Source organism: Oryx dammah, unplaced genomic scaffold (assembly GCF_014754425.2).
Source record: "Oryx dammah isolate SB20612 unplaced genomic scaffold, SCBI_Odam_1.1 HiC_scaffold_13, whole genome shotgun sequence".
NCBI lineage: Eukaryota > Metazoa > Chordata > Mammalia > Artiodactyla > Bovidae > Oryx > Oryx dammah.
Window position 1 is genome coordinate 89,175 of NW_024070197.1, and position 17,580 is coordinate 106,754.

The 17,580-nt window shown below is 60.6% G+C and overlaps 2 protein-coding genes across 2 annotated transcripts; both read right to left on the minus strand.

The window, feature by feature from the left end:
• Positions 1–777: 777 nt before the first annotated feature.
• On the minus strand, positions 778–6,504 carry ZNF446 (zinc finger protein 446). The gene is made up of 6 exons (XM_040253740.1): positions 5,536–6,504; positions 5,260–5,461; positions 4,858–4,952; positions 3,719–3,800; positions 3,484–3,597; positions 778–3,329 (listed from the first exon to the last, which is right to left on the minus strand). The coding sequence occupies exons 1-6, from the start codon at positions 5,875–5,877 to the stop codon at positions 2,950–2,952; spliced, it is 1,215 nt and encodes a 404-aa protein (XP_040109674.1). The 5' UTR covers positions 5,878–6,504; the 3' UTR covers positions 778–2,949.
• Positions 6,505–10,886: 4,382 nt separating this feature from the next.
• On the minus strand, positions 10,887–16,855 carry ZNF324 (zinc finger protein 324). Its single transcript, XM_040251769.1, has 4 exons — positions 16,249–16,855; positions 14,627–14,753; positions 14,214–14,330; positions 10,887–13,618 (listed from the first exon to the last, which is right to left on the minus strand). The coding sequence occupies exons 1-4, from the start codon at positions 16,279–16,281 to the stop codon at positions 12,243–12,245; spliced, it is 1,653 nt and encodes a 550-aa protein (XP_040107703.1). The 5' UTR covers positions 16,282–16,855; the 3' UTR covers positions 10,887–12,242.
• Between the last annotated feature and the right edge of the window lie 725 nt (positions 16,856–17,580).

Below are 17,580 nucleotides of genomic sequence, written 5' to 3' on the forward strand. Positions count from 1 at the left end.
AAAAGCGAGTCCACCACATTCTGGGGCCTCTGCCGCTGGGAGCCTTTCCTTCCAGAGGGAAGGCGGGTGGGGCCCATGTGTCCAGAAGACGCTGATGAGTCCGTGGAGAATTTAAAAACCCCTTACCCCACCAGCTGACCCTGAGACACGGGGACTGTTCGAGATGATGCAGGTGGGCCCACCCTCTAAGGATCACGAGGTTCCTTAGAGGTGGAAAAGGAGAGCAGAGGAGAGCTTCGGGCGAGCCCCCTCGAGCACTGAGTGGCCACTGCCAGCCTAGGTTTCGGGAAGGGCGGTGAGCGCGACACACAGGCCGCCTCTAGGGTGGAAAAGTGTAGCAACGGTTCTCCCAGAGATCAGAGAAGGAAAGCAGGCCTGCGGGACCTATGCCTGCCTCCTGACCTCAGAACTGTAATCTGTCTGTTTCTTAAAACAAGAAGAAAAAGAAAATAAGAACAGAAATCCCACGCTCGAGAAAACTCGCCACTCCCACTCTGCGGGAGTCTGTTTTGAGGAAACACGCAGGTTGCTCCAGAGGGTCTGCTCAGGTGTGTCCTCATGGCACGGGGAGCTGCAAGGGAGAGGCGGACAAGGAACTGTCAGGGCCTGGCGGAAGCCCAGGAAGTGGAATCTCCACCTCGGCATCATGACACACCCCATTTTTAGCCGCACAGGGAGGTGGGCGGGAAGAGCACCACTCCGAACAGGCAGGGGCCTCAACCGCTGTAAAACCCCACCCCCGTGTGAACGCGAGAAAAACAGCGGCATCAGTGACCGTTTTCGTGACCTTCTTTGTCCTCTGGTATATTTGACTTTTCTAAGTGAACAGAAACTACTTTCAAATAAGGAAAATCTCCCAAGAATGCTCCCCGCCCGCCCCCGCCCACCCCTCACCATCTGTGTGAGGCTGGGCCCTGCCCTGGCACCTTCCTCTGTGACCCCGGCACAGACCGCACCTCTGGCTGCCAGCCAGACTGTGTTATAATGAGGAAGAACCTTTGAATTCTGTCACCTGAGTCAGTCACTAGAGGAATGCTGCTGCTAAGCTTAAATTATACATAATAGCCCAACTCTGGGAGCCCTGACTCACAGGTAGTGAGTGGGGTAGTAAGCTAGAATTCCTTCATTTAGCTCACAGACCTCCTGACCACACCTACCTGTGAATGTCTACAGGGAGGAGAAAGTGAACACATGCCCTCTGAACCAGGAAATGTTTCACCTGACTCTATCCCCTTTCAGAGTAAGAGCAGCCTGGATGTAACTCAGACGAGACGGTTCTTTGGGGCACAAGTCTCTTATCGTCTCAGTCTGCTGGCTTTCTGAATACAGGCGCTACTCCTTGCCCTAACCACTCAGGCTCTCAGTTCATCGGCCTGTCACGCAGTGAACAATACAAGCGGTAACGAGATCACTGGTGCCCAGTTCCACCTTCAGCCTGGCCGTGCTTCCCCAGGCCTGAGTATGGTCAACAGCTCAAAGGTCCCAGAAGGCTGGGCATGGAGGAGGTGGGTCCCTGGGGTGAAGGCTTCTCCCTCCCGGTTTCAGGCTGCAGTAAGCCCCCCACCCCAGTCCAGGTGTCCTCCACCTTGCCCAGTAACGATGGTTACTGCAGCACTCAACACCCTCCTGTGACCCCTGCATGTGCCCGAGGCTGCAGGGGGCTCAATCCTTGGGCGCATGTGTTTCCCTGAAATCACCTCCTACAAAATGCTTGTTTTAGAGCAGAATGGAGACCGAAGTGCACCAAGTTAACAGCCCCCAAGACGTCCACGTCCTAACACCTGGAGCCGTGAATGTCACCTCACACGCAAAGGGCTTGTGCAGATGAGAGCAGGACGGTGGGTGGACATGAAAGCTGTGTGGTCCTGAGACAAGGATCACCATGGTTACTGGGGACTCTGGACGCAGCCCCGAGGGCCTGACGAGGAGGCAGTGTGGGACCACACCATCCACGGCGAGCGTTGCTGATGGAGTGAAGGGTCACAAACCAAGGAGCGCAGTGGCCTCTACAAGCTAGAAAAACTCTTGCAGTGAATTCCCCCTTAGAGACTTCAGGAGGAACCAGTCCTGCTGACACCGTGACTGGGCCCAGAGAGACCCAATCCAGAGTCCCAAGAGGATACACGTGTTGTGTCAAGCCACCGCAGCAGTAGGAAAGTACCACAGGATGCTGGCCAGGACCTGAACGACTGCCCACAACCCAAACAGGCCGCCGGGAGTGACCCGCTGTGCAGGCTGTGGGGACACAGCCCTGAACCGCCGGCCTACAGGCCTAAGTGACATCTGTTCTCAGAGCCCATCCTTGTCCAGAAATCCTTGGAGAGACGTTCGCTTCACGTCCACTCAGGCGGGGACAACAATGCCGGCAGTGGGGTGTGCAGCCAAGGAGCAGGTGGGCTGGACGCTGGCCCGGCCCGGGGGTCAGGTGCTCGGCAGCTCTAGGACTGGGCGGGAGGGCAGGAGCTCTGATCCAACCAGCAGAGACTAGACACCAGGATTCTTCTGCAGAAATGTCTCCAGTTTAAAACTGGAATCTGTTAAAACTCTAAAACGCAGAGTGGCTAAACTTCAGCTTTGCAGCTGGCTGCAGACAGAAGCGGGCCATGCTCTCCTGGGCTTCCTGGCCCGTCCACACTGAGACCTCGGGCCCAGCTTCTGCAGGAGTGGGAGAGGCCTGGTTACCAAGCCAAGTGGTCCCAGAAGTCGGGGGAGCCTGCACTAGGTCACCGGTGGGAGCTTGCAAGTCCCCTGGCGGCACTGGGCTGGCGGAGGTCTGGAGCCCAGGTCTCTCAGAAAGCTGGGGTGGGGGAGGCAGGAGACGGGGAGCATTGGCTCCGGGGGGAGACTGAGGGGGGCCGGGGGATCCCCTGGGACTCTGACCTGCTTCAGGGTCCTGGGCGGCCTCCAGGCCGCACCGGCGCAGGGATGGGGAGGCCGCCCTTCCTGCACTTAAGGGGCCTCGGGCCGGTGGCTCTTGCGGTGGATGACCAGCTGGGACTTCCAGTCGAAGCTGTGGCCGCAGTCGGCGCAGAGGTGGCGCCGCTGGCTGGCGTGGCCCTTGCGATGGATAACCAGCTGCGACTTCCAGCTGAAGCTGTGGCCGCACTCCTCACAGGCGTAGCCGCGCGGGCCCGGGAGCGCGCGCGGGGGCGGGCCGGCCGGCGGCTTCTCTGTGCACGGGCTGCCGGCATGCGCGCGGCGGTGGATGACGAACACCGACTTCCAGTCGAAGGCCCCGCCGCACTGAGTGCACGTGTAGGGCTTGCTCTTTGGCGGGGGCGGTGGTGGCAGGGCCTCGGGGCCACCGGGCCGGCCCTCGCTCTCATCTCCTGGGGAGCAGAGGAGGCCAGGTCACCTGGGGACCCAGCACTGTCCAGCCGGGGCCGCTTGGGCGCCCCGCACGCCCCCATCCTCCACCCCCGCCCCTGCCCCACCCACACCTACACCCCTACCCCCACCGAGGGACCTCGAGAGGTCACTCACCTGGGCGGAGGCTTCTCTGCCCCTCGGATCCGGATCTGGATCCAGATCCAGATCCGGTGCTCAGCGCCTCCGGCTGCGACTTGGTGCGCGACTCAGGCAGGGGGTGCGGCAACCCTGCTTGAGGTAGGGGGCCCATCAGGTGAGGGGTTCGCACGAATAAGGGGTGGGGGGGCCCTTGGGAAGCGCTGGGAGGCAAGGTGTGCCCAAGGGCCCAGAGAAGGAGAGGGGGCCTCACCCAGGGAAACCACCGTGCCGTACTTCTCCAGCATCGCGTCCCAGTACAGCTCCTTCTGGGACGGCTCCAGGAGCCCCCACTCCTGCAGGGACACAACCCATCACCCACGGAACTGTCTACCCCGCACCCACCAGGCCGATCCTGGCCAGAGCCTTGCTGGTCCCCTGAGGGGTGGCAGGTTACCTAAGCCTCACCTGCTGAGATGGGAACCAGTGAGCACTGCAGATGCAGGCGCGGGAAGGGAGCTGCCTCTTGGCTCACCAGTAACCCTCAGCTGCCCTACCCCAGGTTCTGGCCACACAGAAGGAAGCTGAGGACCCCTGGATGGCCCTGGGACTGCATGTGCTGCATGGAGCAAAAGGCCAGGGAATGGCGGGGACCCCAACCACCTCTCCCCTGCCTCTGCTTTCAAGGGTAACAGAGATCCTCAGGGAAAGTGCCCAGGGCCTCAGCAAACTTGCAGGGAGGCTGGAGAGCCAGAGGGCGGGCATGGCCTCGCACCTCCAGACAGCCGGGCCGGCTGTGGTTGATGCAACTGGACCTTCAGGCTGCAGCTGGGTCCTCGCGAGCTTCTCAGTGCGGAAAGGGTTAGGAACAGTGTCACTGGGAAAGGACAAGACCCTGCTGCCTGCACTCAGGACCCAAGCCCTCCAGGTGACAGGGGCTTCCACGCCCAGCTGGCTGCTGCTGAAGGCTGACTGGCCTTGGATGAAGTTCCCGGGCCATTTCCTGGTAAGTGTCCGGTGTGCAGGGAGGCCAGACTGCTGGGTGGCACTCAGGCTTTCCTGCCACACTGGGGACCCTGTCCCCTCTGCACAAGCCCAGGAGGGTTCACCCCGGGTGCCGGCACAGGACTCCTGCCAACCTCCGTCTCACGTCTGTAAGTGCGAAGCCCACCTCTGCCAGTTCCCATCACTCTAAACCAGGCTCCCAGTTCCCTGAGACCAGAATTCTTTCCAAGCACTGTTCTGTCCCCCAGGCCCTGCCAGGAGTACCCTGATACCAACTCCACTTTGGGGCAGCAGAGAGGACAAGAAGCACTCGCCAAGGAGCCTGGACAACCGGCAGGACAAAGAGCAGCCCCTGAGGACACCCTCTTCCCGCAGCGGGGCTGCACTCGCCAACCGGGGGCTGCTCACCTGAAGCCGGGGTGGCTGGAAGGGTGCGGAGGTCGGTTCCTGTTGTTCGACATGCTCCTTGTGGGACTGGGCTGGAGGTGGGGGGCTGGAGGATGCTAGGAAGCCAGGCAGGCAGGGGTCAGGGGCTGTCCCTGCGAGCCAGGGCAGGCAAGGAGCTGGTGTTGGTGCTATAGCCTGGGCCCTCCTCTGGCAGCAGGAAGGCATGCTCTTTGTGTGCCAGGCACAAGGCAGGCAGCCAGCCAGCCCTTCCCTCCAGCTCCGGGGGACCCAGTCCTTGTGGGGCCCGCCTCCCAGCTGGGGATGCCAGACCCACTCCACGAGCCCCCAGTCTCCGCACAACCTCTCCTGGACTGCCCCCTCACACTCTCAAGGGGCCCCAGCCCTCGTGCACCGGCACCTCACCTGTCTCCTGCACGTAGCCATCAGGCTCCTCCTTCACGCTGCAGCTGAGCTGGGCACTGCCCTCCATCTGGGCACCCTTTGGCGCCTCCCCAGAGGCTTCCCTGAGGGGCCCCATGGTCCCTGAGGGGTGGACACCCCCCACCGACTCCTCTGTCTCCTGTGTGGCTGGGAGCACAGCTCGCTGCAGGACACGTGCTGTAATCTGCGGGGGAGGGAGGGTCACTGGGGTGCTAGGTTCACTCTGTCCCTCAGAGAAGCCACCACCACCACACTCACCCAGCCCAGCAGCTGCCCAGGGTCACGCTGTAGGTCTTCGACCAGGACAACGGCCTCCTCAGGGCTGCCTGGCTGCTGGCCCCGCACCCAGGCCTGAATCTCAGGGGGCAGTGCCCCCAGGAACTGCTCCAGCACCAGCAGGTCCAGTATCTCCTCCTTGGAGTGCGCCTCGGGCTGTAGCCACTGGTGGCACAGAAACTGCAGCCGGGCCAGGGCCACCCGGGGACCGGCCACCTCCTGGTAGCAGAAGCCCCGGAAGCGCTGGCGTGCCATCTCAGGGTCCTCTGGGGTGGCCTCGGGGTCCAGAGAAGGCAGACTCGGGGGGCCCAGTGGGGATGGCATTGTGAGGGGATCTTCTTGGAGCCACCTGCAGAAAGAGGGATCAGAGTGCCAGCCACAAGGCCACAGCCAAGGTGAGGCAGCTGCGTGCAGACAGCCCCAGCCCAGGGGTGGTGGTGGTGGTGCTGATGTCTGGCAAGAGAGGACACTAGCGTGGGGATGCTCGAGGCTGAACTGGGGAAAGTTTCGTGGAAGGAAAGGTCACAAGAGCTGGAACTAAGGGCAGAAGGAAGCCTTGTGAACCACTTGGAGTCGGATGGAGCTTCCAGGGAACAGCTAGATGCTGCTGAACTCAAGGCCAGGGGAATTACCCCAGGCTTCCAGGGTCAGGCCGAGAAGCTGAGAGTTGGGGAGCCAGGGTGAGAACAGGCTACCCGTCCCCTCCATCTCCGGGTCACGTTGATTCAACAGAGGCACCCCGAGAAGCTGGCCTGCGCCACGGCCGAAGCAGGGGCCGACGTGGACCCCGAGTCAGCGTGCTCGCTGACACCGGACAGCTGTGCTTGACTCACACCGTGTGGACCGTACTTGTGAAAGGCGGAAGCCAAGCAAACCAGAGCCTAGGGCTGTATGGGGCGCTCCGCGGGCAACCGTGTCCCGGCCCGGAGGGTCCGCAGGGAGACGCATCCACATGGGCGGGGGGCCTCTCCGAAAGGCTGGACCGGGTCCTACCCCCAAAACTAGCCTTCCACAGACGGAGGAGAGACGGGGGTCCTCCGCGAGGAAGGGACGGCGCCACAGACGGAGGAGGGGCCAGATGAAGGCTCGGGGGCGGGGCGCCCCGCGCGCGTCGGGTGGCAGCGGGAGGGGCCCGCGCGCATCGGGCGGCGGCGGGAAGAGCCCGCGCGCCTCGCCCGCCGGCGCTCAGCCCGCCATCCAGAGCCACTGCGGTGAGCGTCCCCGCCCCCTTCAGCGGGACCCCTCCATGGGCCCGCCCCTCGCGCGTTGCCCCGGCGACGCGGCCCTGGCCAATCACGCGTCTGCTCTGAGGCCCCGCCCCCTCCCGTCGGACTACGTTTCCCATGAGCCTCAGCACGCGAGCACAGGAGCGGCCTCGGAGCAGGTGCTGTTTCTCGGAGGCCTCGCACGACTGAGGGGCGCCCGATCCCTCCGAGCGGCATCTGCGGCGCCGCGGGCTTCGGGGGGCTCCAGCCCTGTCCCAGCAGCCGCTCTCCCTTTGCACCCGCTCCCGAAGACTCACCAACTGCAGAGACGGACGGGACCTCCGGACGTTGCGCATGAGCACAGCAGGCCGGCACCTATTGGCCGAGAGGTGAGGCGGGGCGGGGCGTGACCTCTCGGCCAATCAGGCTGGCGCTCCGCTCGGGTGCTCTCCCTGCAACTTCCTTCTGGGCGCCGGCGGTCGCCCTGGTTACCGCGGGAGCACAGCGGCCCGCCTCCCGCTATTTCCAAGGCGACCGCCGGAGCGTGGCCCTGCCCTCCCGGGCGGCCGGAAGTTTCCGAGAGAGTAGCCTCTCGGGGTCCCAGGAGGAAGCAGGGGCCTGCCGGGAAGGCTGGCCTAACCCATGGCCGTTCTCCGCCTTCCCCAGGAATTTCTCCAGCGAGGATGGCGCTGGGGTCCGTCATTCGACTACCACTGAGCGCCCTGCGGGAGTGCGGGGACAGCAGGCACTCATCTGCTGATGAGGAAACTGTCCCGTAATCTATATCCTCAGACTCTCAGACGTGCCTTCAGCTAGGTCAGTTCTGCAAAGAAAGGTCTCTTCCACCATCTACCACGTGGGGAGAGCTGGAGCTCTAACAGCCTATTCGGGAGCTTTCCCTCAGTCATGTTTGTTTTGGGTCTACCCTTCCAGAGGGCTGCTGGTTTTCAAGCCTTCTGGATTTCTACAGCGTGAGCCTGGTGGGACCACCCTGCACGTCCTCCAGCGCCAACTCAGTATTTGGCTTTTCCCCAAGTCGGTACTAGCTCCTCGATCTCCACCCATTTCTAGCTTCTGCATGCCATTGCCTCCTCTTTCACGATCCTACTTGCGGGTTTGTATTTTATTTACTTATTGGCCACACCACGCGGAATGTGGGATCCTAGTTCCCCAACTAGGGATCGAACCCTGGGCCCCCAGCAATGGAAGCTTGATGCCAGGAGCCAGCGTGAGGAACTCCGCCCAAGGCAAAGGTCATGAGGAAGGAGGCTTCGGTATACGCAAAGGCGGGATCGGGCCTCAGGAAACCTCCTGTTCCCGAGCATCTACCCCCAAAACCAGAGTCTACCTACTTTACTGTTTCATGCTCTCACCTATACATCTCTGACTTTACAGGGGGCTGACCCCCATTACCTCTCTCAGAGAAGGAGTTAACTTACAGCTCCAAGTCAATAAAAATTCCTGGGCGTGACAAAGAGTGTTTCAACTTACAAACTCCTCTGAAGGTTATCTAGCCTGCCTGTACAGGTTCGCCCGGCCACATGTGATTGTTTACAGCCTCCCAATCATGAGAGGCACGAGACGTTTTAGACTTACTAAAGGCAAATTCTTTTGGGGAGTTGGAAATTATTAGTATAGTGGGTTGGTTAGGAATTATATTGGTGAAGGGTTTTTCATTTGTTGTGCCAATAATTGCTAATTCCCTGCTCTGGGTGGGACAAGGATGTCTCAGGTCAAACCTCTCTGCTGACAGACTAGCTTGTGTGACGGGATTATCCATACTCCTGCCACATGATTGTTTACTACCTCTCAACCATAAACAGCACAGAGAGTTTTGGAGTATTTTGAGAGTCTTAATTAGTATAGGGCTTTTCTCATTGTTGAGTCAATGATTGCCACCAGGCCTCCATATCCTTAGGCACCTGGGAATATATTAATGTATTTGGAATATAGAAAAGGAAATATAGTAGTTTTTGATGTTAGCAATACTAGACCTTTTGAGTTAATGAATTTTCTCTTTTGTTATAGATCACTGTACTTTGTTATAAATCACTGTGTCTTTGTTATATAAAAATGTAACTTTATCACTATCTTAAGACTAAATAGATCTTAAGGGGAACATTGGTGAAGGGTTTTCATTTGTTGGGCTGATGTTTGCTGCTAAATCTCCATATTCCCTGCCCTTATAATGAATATAACTAGCATATAGGAGAAATAAGTATTAACCTTTAAGATTAATCATGTTAACCTTAGGTTAAATTCCTTTCTTAGTTGTAACCCACTACACCCTCACCCTATAGGAATGCAACTTTATCTGGTACCTTCAGAGGGTGGTGCCTGGTTTAAGAAAAAACACCCTTGGAAAAAATAAGTTTTCTGGTTAACTGACCATTATCAGAAAGAAAGTGTCATAAAATGTCAGCAGGCCTCATGGCCAGAAGATGATGTAAAACCCCTAAGACTTTTTTTTATACATTTATGTGAAGCACCTGATTTTGATAAAGGTCAGGACTGCTGACTCCCGCGTGACTCTAAAATTTCCATTGGTCTCTATGTGTAACAAAAGGTATATAAGCAAACCTAAAAAATAAAGAAATCGGATCAGTTTCTGGAAAGACTGGTTCCCCCATGTCGGTCTTTCTTGCTCCCCGTTTTTCTGGCTGAATTCCCATCTGGAGCGTGGGTGCTCACCATGTCTACTTACTGGCCCCGGCTTTCAAGCCCACGCGAGAAGGAGCCCGAGGGGCACCTTCTGATATTCAAGTGGCGCCGGTGGCCCAACGTAGACAGTGCAAATTCCTTGTCTTGGAGTTTTATTGGTATCCCACGTAAACCAAGTTATTCAGCCTCTTTTTCTCCACTAATATTTCCTACTACACTATCCGTTTCTAATCTCTCTTTATATCTGTAATTAAATAAGTTTTTTCCTAGGACGCCGATTCCGGCTCCCCTTCCAATTACCCTGGATCCATCGGGGCTGGACCCTGGCAAGTGGTGCCTAACCACTGGACTGCCAGGGAATTCCCAAAGGTTAGGGTTTCACACGCTCCCTGTGGTTTCAGTGGGTCTGGACCCAGATGCAGGTGTTCAGTCCATCCTCTTGACCTAGAAAGCCGACAAAAACTTACAGTCATAACACATTCGGGGTTAAGCTGAGGGGTCAGCCTGGCAGGACACAGCCCAACATGACCACAAAGGTTTGGAGGACAACTCTGGAGCCAAGACATGGGGGCAGGGGGTACTTATGGTTGCTGTTCCTATAGGAACAGTGCTGGAGCCTCTGACCACCCCTCGGTACTGGGAGGGTGGACTCGTGGAGGGTGGAGGAACTGGGGTAGTAGGAGCAACCACATGGCAAGAAGAGCTCAGGGAAGCGGGAAGGGGGCTGGACAGGGCGCCAGGCCCAGCCTGAGGGTCAGCAGGGCTCAGGGGGGAAACCAGGTTCCAGGAGCTTGCATGTGACTGATTGTCTGGGAACCTGTTTGATACTCAACGGGCTCCTACCACAGTGCTCTATAGGCTGTGGGGTTTGCCTGCATCTCACAGCCACACCAACAGACCCTGATGTGACCTGCTCAATGCTCCCTCGTGGAGGCCCGCCTAGGGGGAGACAAGACAGAGCCAGCCAAGGCAAGGACCAGGGCAGAGAGGCTGGGCCCAAGATGGCTGGACACTGGCTCAGAGGACCTGCCGCTGAGGAGTCTTGGGGAGCCTGGCCCTGTGTGACCCTCTCTCTACCCACAAGTCTCTTTCCTTCAAAGACTTGTGAGGTTTCAGGGGTGGCAGCCTGCTGGCAGGTGGAGACTTGAGGGTATCATGTCTCGGACCTCACACCTGTGAGGTCTTGAGATGATGGAGCTGGAGCACTCACTGGGCTGGGGTCAACCTTCTGGATCACCACATATGGCCACAGCCTCAGATTCCAGGGTCTGGACCCACAAGGGCTCATCTCCCAGCAGAGCTGCAGCGTGGGGCAGCCCCGTCCCATCTGGGTCCCCGACTGCTCAGGGCACAGACAGACACCTCTACCCTGCAGCCCCTCACAGGGACCAGGCCTGAGGCCAGGGCCCTGCAGCTGTGTGACAACACCTGTGCATCACGCCGAGATGAAACCCACTTCAGGCCAACTTTGTTCATGTTTCTAAAAAGAAACCTTTATTAGGGAGTCTCTCTGGACTCTGTCTTATCAGAACCTTCTGAACCACGACCTGGAGGCTGAGGCTGAGCCTGCAGACCTGCACAGTGCCGTGCAGAGTTTAAAACGTGCTTCCAAGCCGTAATTTCTAGTCTTTTCCCCCTCCAATAAATGCACTGTTAACTTCCCTGGAGGTGAGACCCCGAGTGGAGATGCCCCAGGTGGAAGGCCACAAGAAGCCAAGCGGGCCCCCAGCCCATTTGTCTGCCTCAGTGTCCTCCCAGGTGGGCTGTGGCACCCCGGGGAGAGGTCTCAGAAGGGCGCCACACACAGCTTCAGGCGGTGGCAAGTCTTCCGCCCCGTGAGGGGGGCACAGGCAGGCACACAGCCACAGGATCCCACAGAAGCAAGTGGCCCACCTGCCTCCTCTGAACCTGTTGCTGTGGTCACCTCCCGTCAGCACAGTGGGGCTGGAGAGGCTCGGATGGCGCTGACTTCAGGGAGGGCAGGACAGAGGCGCTAAGCCCGGACCACCATCCGCGTGAACAAGCATAGCCAGGAACCTGGCTCCGAACCTTGCCCCCCGGCTCCCTGGGGACTCCCCTCCTCCTGAGGGTCGGCCTCGTGCAGGGAGCCAGGCAGGCTTCACCCTCCAAGCTGGCAGGCTAAGTGTGGGGTGAAGGGGCGAGCTCTCTGCGCCGCAGCCTCCTCTGGGGAATGGGGACCCCAGCCACAGCAGCCCCTCAGCGTTGTCAGGAGAAACCGCCGCAGGCAGAGGCGGAGCTGGCGGAGCTGGCGGGAGCCTGCGGGGATTGCAGACTGCCGTCAGCAGCCTCAATGTTTGCTCTTCCCCGGAGGCGGGAGCTGAGGCTCAGAGCCCAGCCACTGGTTCTAAAGCCAACAGCCGCCTCCCACAAGGCCTCCTGTCCACGGGCCCGCTCCCAGGAAGCCCGGGCTGAACTGAGGCCTGGGGTGGGGGATGTCCCGGCGGCGGGGGTGCAACGGTTCTCTACAAAGCCTCTAGTTTGGGTGGAAACCTCGGAAATGTCTCCAGACCACCTCCACGCCCCCCAGCACCTCCCGTTCTGGTACCACAGTGAAGACACGCGTGAACCGGCAGCACCCTGCCGGCCTACCCCGTCCTTTCTGCAGCCAGACCGCTTGAGGCTGGAGGGGTGAGCTGTGGCCGACAAGCGGCAGATCTCGTCACCAGCTGCAGGAGGAACCCCAGCGCCCGCGCCGAGCTCCTCCAGAGTGGAGGCCTCTGCGGAGGACCGGGCCTGTGTGCGTGGAAGGGCCCAACCACCGGCCGAGGAACGTCGGGCCGCGCCCTCAGGCCTCAGTGGTTTTCAGGATGGTAGCTGGGCCCGGGGCGGCGGGGCTCCGGCTTCCCGCCCCAGCGCACCCTCGGGCGATGCCCCCGAAGGCGGCCTGGCCGGGGGGCGGGGGCCGGCCCCGGGCCGCCGCGCCGACTTCTCGCCGGTGTGGAGCCTCTGGTGGTGGAAGAGGGCCGGGCGCTCGCGAAAGGCGCGGCCGCAGTGCGCGCACACGAAGGGCTTCTCGCCCGTGTGGATGCGCCGGTGGCTCAGCAGCACGGCGCCCTTGGCGAAGGCCTTGCCGCAGTCCGCGCAGCGGAAGGGCCGCTCGCCCGTGTGCAGCAGCCGGTGCTGCCGCAGGTTGGAGCTGTGGCTGAAGGCGCGGCCGCACTGCGGGCAGGCGAAGGGCTTCTCGCCCGTGTGCACGCGCCGGTGCTTGAAGAGCGACGAGCCCTGGCTGAAGGCGGCCCCACAGAGCGCGCAGGCGAAGGGCTTCTCGCCCGTGTGCGTGCGCTCATGCTGGATGAGGTGAGAGTTGCGGCAGAAGCTGCGGCCGCAGCGCGCGCACGCGTAGGGCCGGCCGCCCGCGTGGATCTTGCGGTGCTGGCTGAGGTTGGAGCGGTGGCTGAAGGCCTTGCCGCACTCGGCGCAGCGGAAGGCCTTCTCGGCCGTGTGGATGCGCTGGTGCCGCACCAGCGACGAGCTGTGCCGGAAAGCCTGCCCGCAGGCCGGGCAGCTGTAGGGCGTCTCCCCGCTGTGGATGCGCTGGTGCTGCGTCAGGTGCGACGTCTGGCTGAAGGCCTTGCCGCACTGCGTGCACTCGTACGGCCGCTCCCCGGTGTGTGTGCGCAGGTGCTTGAGCAGGTCAGAGCTCTTCACGAACACCTTGCTGCACGCCCGGCACTCGAAGGGCTTCTCCCCGGAGAGGAGGCCGGGCCCGGGCTGCAGCGCCTCTCCCAGCTCGGCCCAGCCAGGCGGCCCACGCCAGGCCGGGCCCATTCCTCGCGCTCCTGGAGCCCCAGGCGCTCTCGAGAAGGCTCCCCCGGGGGCCTCGCGTGCCCAGGGCTTCCGCCGCTCCGACATCCGGGGCGGCTGGCTGGGCGCTGGGTGCTCTGCGAGGGCCTTGTCCCCGGGCAGCGGCCGCAGAGAAGAGGTCAACCGGAGGCTCACGCTGGCGTTGCCGCTGCCCGGCCCCAGCCGGAGCCGCTCCCAGTAGATCACGGACACTCCCGTGGGTCGCCTCTCCCGGGAAGGGGAGATGCCGTGCCGACCCTCCAGGATCTTCCCGCTCTCATAGTCGCCCGCGGTGTGGAGGACCCTGGCAGGCACCAGAGGGGAACTAGCCCCGAAGGCCCCTGGGAATGGGGCTTCTCCAGAAACATCATCGTCCTCCACCAGAGGAGGGGAGCCTGCAGGCAAAGAAACAGTGGACGACTGGGTCATCCTGGGCGGGCTGTGGGAGTGGGCGAGGGGACCCCAGACCCAGAGTGGATGGGGGGCGGACAGGGGCCTGACTCCCTTCAGGCGCAGAGCTGGCCCCGCAGTTCTCCCGGGCCGCTCTGCTCCTCACCACCAACTCTGGTACTGCCTGCCTGAGCACAGCACTTACTGACTGCCTCTCCCGTGCAGGACCCCACAAAGACCAGACCACAAGTGCTCTGGGCAAGACTGTGTCCCCATTGCCTGGAATGGAGCTGGCCACCCCAAGTGCTCAAGAAACCATGCACCCATAAATAAATGGCCTCATGGATGAGGTGGCGAGGGAAGACTGGAAGGGTGTGAGGCCAAACACACTGGCCGAGGGTGGGACTCTGGGCAGGTGTCCGCACAGCCTGGGGGCAGCCCCAGAGCCACCCTCAAGGGTGGCCAAAGTCAGAGCCTCTAGAAGACGCTGAAGGTGAACAGTCAGGAGGGTGAGAAGCCAGAGAGGACCGTGTCTGGGAAGGAAGGGGACGGAGCCAACTCAAAGGCTAGCCTCCAGCTCACACCCCGAGCCCCACTCACTGGGATGGGGCCTCCTCTGGGCATCCCGGGCCAGGATCACATCCGCCCCACTGAGAACCCAGGGCTCGTCGCCGCGCTCCAGCTGCGTGACCACGCGGGGCCGGGACACAGACAGGCCTGCAGGAGAAGACGGCCGAGTGAGGGGCAGACGGAGGGGCCTGGGATTCGTGGGACACAGACGGCACCCTCTGTGAGGATGAGGAGGCCGAGGGCACGCCCCAGGGCAGGGTCACACCTCCTCCCACGAGCAAGGAAAACCGTGCTGGCAGCAACAGCAGGAGGACTGAGTGCTGAGACACCACAGCTAACAGGGATGCTCGGCCAGCGGGCACACGGCTGCTCCCAGGCTGCCAGGCGATGAGAGGTTAGTGCTGGCAGCCCAGCCTGGCTTCGTGTGGGGACCCAGAGCTTACCCAGCGAGGCCAGGAGGGCAAAGTTCTCCAGCATCACCCGGCGGTACAGGGCCCTCTGCGCTGCATCCAGGAGCCCCCATTCCTCCTGGGAGAAGTGCACGGCCACATCCTCAAAGGCCATCAGGCCCTGCCAGAGTCCGAAGGTGGACACAATGAAGCTATGACCCAAGACCCAGCTCTCTGCCCCGAAGGCTACCTCTGTACACGCCTCTCAGCGGCTACCCACCCCCCCAACAAGGCTCTGCAGGTGGAACGTCCCTCACCTGGCTGAACCCCTCCACCTTTCTTATCCTGGCCGTAGATGCCTCTTTAACCCCACCTGGCCATTTACATGAGAAAGCCAGAGGAAGACCCAAGGGAAGCCCTTGGTGCCCAGCCATTCTGCAGCCTTTGCAAATGCTGAGCCACCCCAAAGGTGCCCCGCTGCTCCTCTACAAGTAACTGCAAGTGACGGCAGCAGGGCCAGGACATGCCCATCCCTGCAGGGATGCCCTCTCCTGCTGAAACATTTCGAGGCTGCTCTTTGAACCAGAGGGCTGGCTGACCCCCTGCAGTCGCCATAGGCAAGATCCCAAGGCCCTGGCGGGCACACAGAAGCCACTTCCCTCCTCCCCCTACAGTCAGAGCTCCTCTATTTCCTCCTCACTCAGCTGCCGCCTCCTTTCCCTCAGCCGCCTGCCAGACTTCCCCCAAGAGCCCCAGGACTGCCAGCCATTTCCATCTCCCTAGAGCCCTAAGTATCCATGCCTGTCCCTGGCTGACTCCATGAGATCCCCTCCTCCTACGTTTGATTCCAAGACTCGGCCTTGCTCAGGACTCCTGGACACTGTCGTTGAAGAGCTACAATTCCAAGTCCATGTGACCTCCACTCTAAAATACCATAGACTCTTCCCAATTTCCCCTTAAACCTACTTTCCCTTCAAATGCCTAATTTTGTCCACAGCACCTCCTTCCCCCCTCCCCCACTCTGTCCCACTGAGTGACAGTTGTCACGGACACAGTCCCAGGGCAAGGACGTGATCAAGGATTTTCAATTTCAGGCCAAGCTCCCCAATCCTGGCCCCACACCTGCATGCTGTCGGGTGCTCCGCGGAAAGCCTTGGAGTGGCCCCGCCACCGGGCACTCACGCACATCCCACTTGCTACAGCTGCCTATCTACACAGAATTCTCCTCTCCACCGCCCGCACTCGCCGCAGCCTGCTCCTTGCACGGCCTCACTCCCTCTGCTGCCCTCCATCCAGAAAACGATGGGCTTCCTGAAAACTCATGGCTTAGAGCATGTCCAGTCTCCCAGTGCCCTGGGATAGTCTTAACTCCTCGGCCTGTCCTTCCGGACATATCCTCTCCCGGTCCCGCAGTTTCGGTTTCGGAAGCGCCTACACTCAGGCTTCCCTCCTAGCTTTTGTACACGGGGCAACGTGCCCTCGGAAGTTCTACTCACACCTCACCCCCTTAGCTGCAAGAAGTGGGGATCCCACGAGTGCACGCCCAACCGGCCGGAACACCAGGGCCGAGGGCGAAGCGCGAGGGGAAGACATCACGTGAAGTGCCTCCCCGGCTCGGGGCTCTGGTCCCTGGAAGAGGCAAAGTGGGGTGGGGCTCCCGGGCTCTCGCTACTCACCTGCTCCTGGTCGGGCTGCGCCGCCGCCGCCATTGGAACCTGCAGAAAGGGCGGGCGCCCAGACGCGGGCCTCACTCTCCCCGTCCGTCAAGGGCGCCGCGTCGGGGCTGCGTGGAAACCAGAGAGCGCGCGGCTCGGCGGCAGCCCACGCGGAACCCGGGGAAACTGAGACTGGCCACGAGTCGTGGGCCTCCTGGCTCCGCCGCCCGCGCCTCGGGTCTCCTCCCGCGCGTCCTCGCTGCCCGCGCCTCGGGTCACAAGACCCTCCAGCCAAGCCGGCCGCGACCCTGCGCTCTCCGGCCGTCACCGGCGTGGCCCGACACCGGTAGCCAAGTGACAGTCCCAGGCGCCCGAAGTCCAATCTCGTGAGCTCTCATTGGCCCGTGGCGCGTTGCCGACGCACGCGCAGAGACTCCGGGGAGGCGTGGCTTCCGCCTGCCTGCGGGCACGGCGGGCGGGGCCCTCCTGTCTCCACGGCAACGGCAACGCGTCACCGCGAGGGGCGCTGGGAAGTGGAGTAGCCGGCCGTCCCGCTGTCTGTATTATTGATGCTGTTTGTAAATCCTTGTAACATCCATTTTGGCGTTCAGTTCAGTCGCTCAGTTTGTGTCCGACTCTTTAAGACTCCGTGGACTGCAGCACACCAGGCTTCCCTATCACCATCTCCCGGAACTCGCTTAAACTCCTCATGTCCATCGAGTTAGTGATGCCATCCATCTCATCCTCTGTCGTCCCCTTCTCCTGCCTTCACTCTTTCCCAGCATCAGGGTCTTTTCCAATGAGTCAGTTCTTCGCATCATATGGCCAAAGTATTGGAGCTTCAGCTTCAGAATCAGTCCTTCCAATGAATATTCAGGACTGATTTCCTCAATACAATTAGTATTTGGGCTTAAATTTTGTTCACCTTGATACTGAAGAAAATCTAATGTATACCTGGGTAGGACATGTTTCCTGCCATTCTTGTACACAAAGAATATTTAAGCCCCATTTGGGGTGCACCTTGAACCCACGTCTGGACTACAAACCCAGCCTAAACCCATATATTGGGACTCGAACGCAAGGTCTTTTTCTATTTTCCCGGCTTCATGGCATAGCAAGAGGGATCCCTTCAACCAGGGATCAAACCTGCACACCCTGCAGCGAAAGCACGGAGTCTTAACCACTGGACTGCCAAGCCCCAACCCATGGTCATTTAATTGAGATCACACACCGGGTCTCCGGATTTAATGAAGTTCAGGTTCTTTATGTCTCGCCGCAGAAAGAATTCAGTGAGATACAAAAATGATAGTTAAGAAGTAGATTTACTTAGAAACACATTCCCTAAATAGAATG

Coding starts and splice junctions, on each gene's coding strand:
- ZNF446 (XM_040253740.1), bottom strand. CDS start 5,877: ATGCCATCCCCACTGGGCCCCCCGAGTCTGCCTTCTCTGGACCCCGAG. Junction 5,462..5,535: donor CTGGGCAGCTGCTGGGCTGG/GTGAGTGTGGTG, acceptor CCTCCCCCGCAG/ATTACAGCACGTGTCCTGCA. Junction 3,598..3,718: donor CGGCACGGTGGTTTCCCTGG/GTGAGGCCCCCT, acceptor TACCTCAAGCAG/GGTTGCCGCACCCCCTGCCT.
- ZNF324 (XM_040251769.1), bottom strand. CDS start 16,281: ATGGCGGCGGCGGCGCAGCCCGACCAGGAGCAG. Junction 14,754..16,248: donor CGCAGCCCGACCAGGAGCAG/GTGAGTAGCGAG, acceptor GGACTCTGGCAG/GGCCTGATGGCCTTTGAGGA. Junction 13,619..14,213: donor CCAGAGGAGGCCCCATCCCA/GTGAGTGGGGCT, acceptor CTTTGCCTGCAG/GCTCCCCTCCTCTGGTGGAG.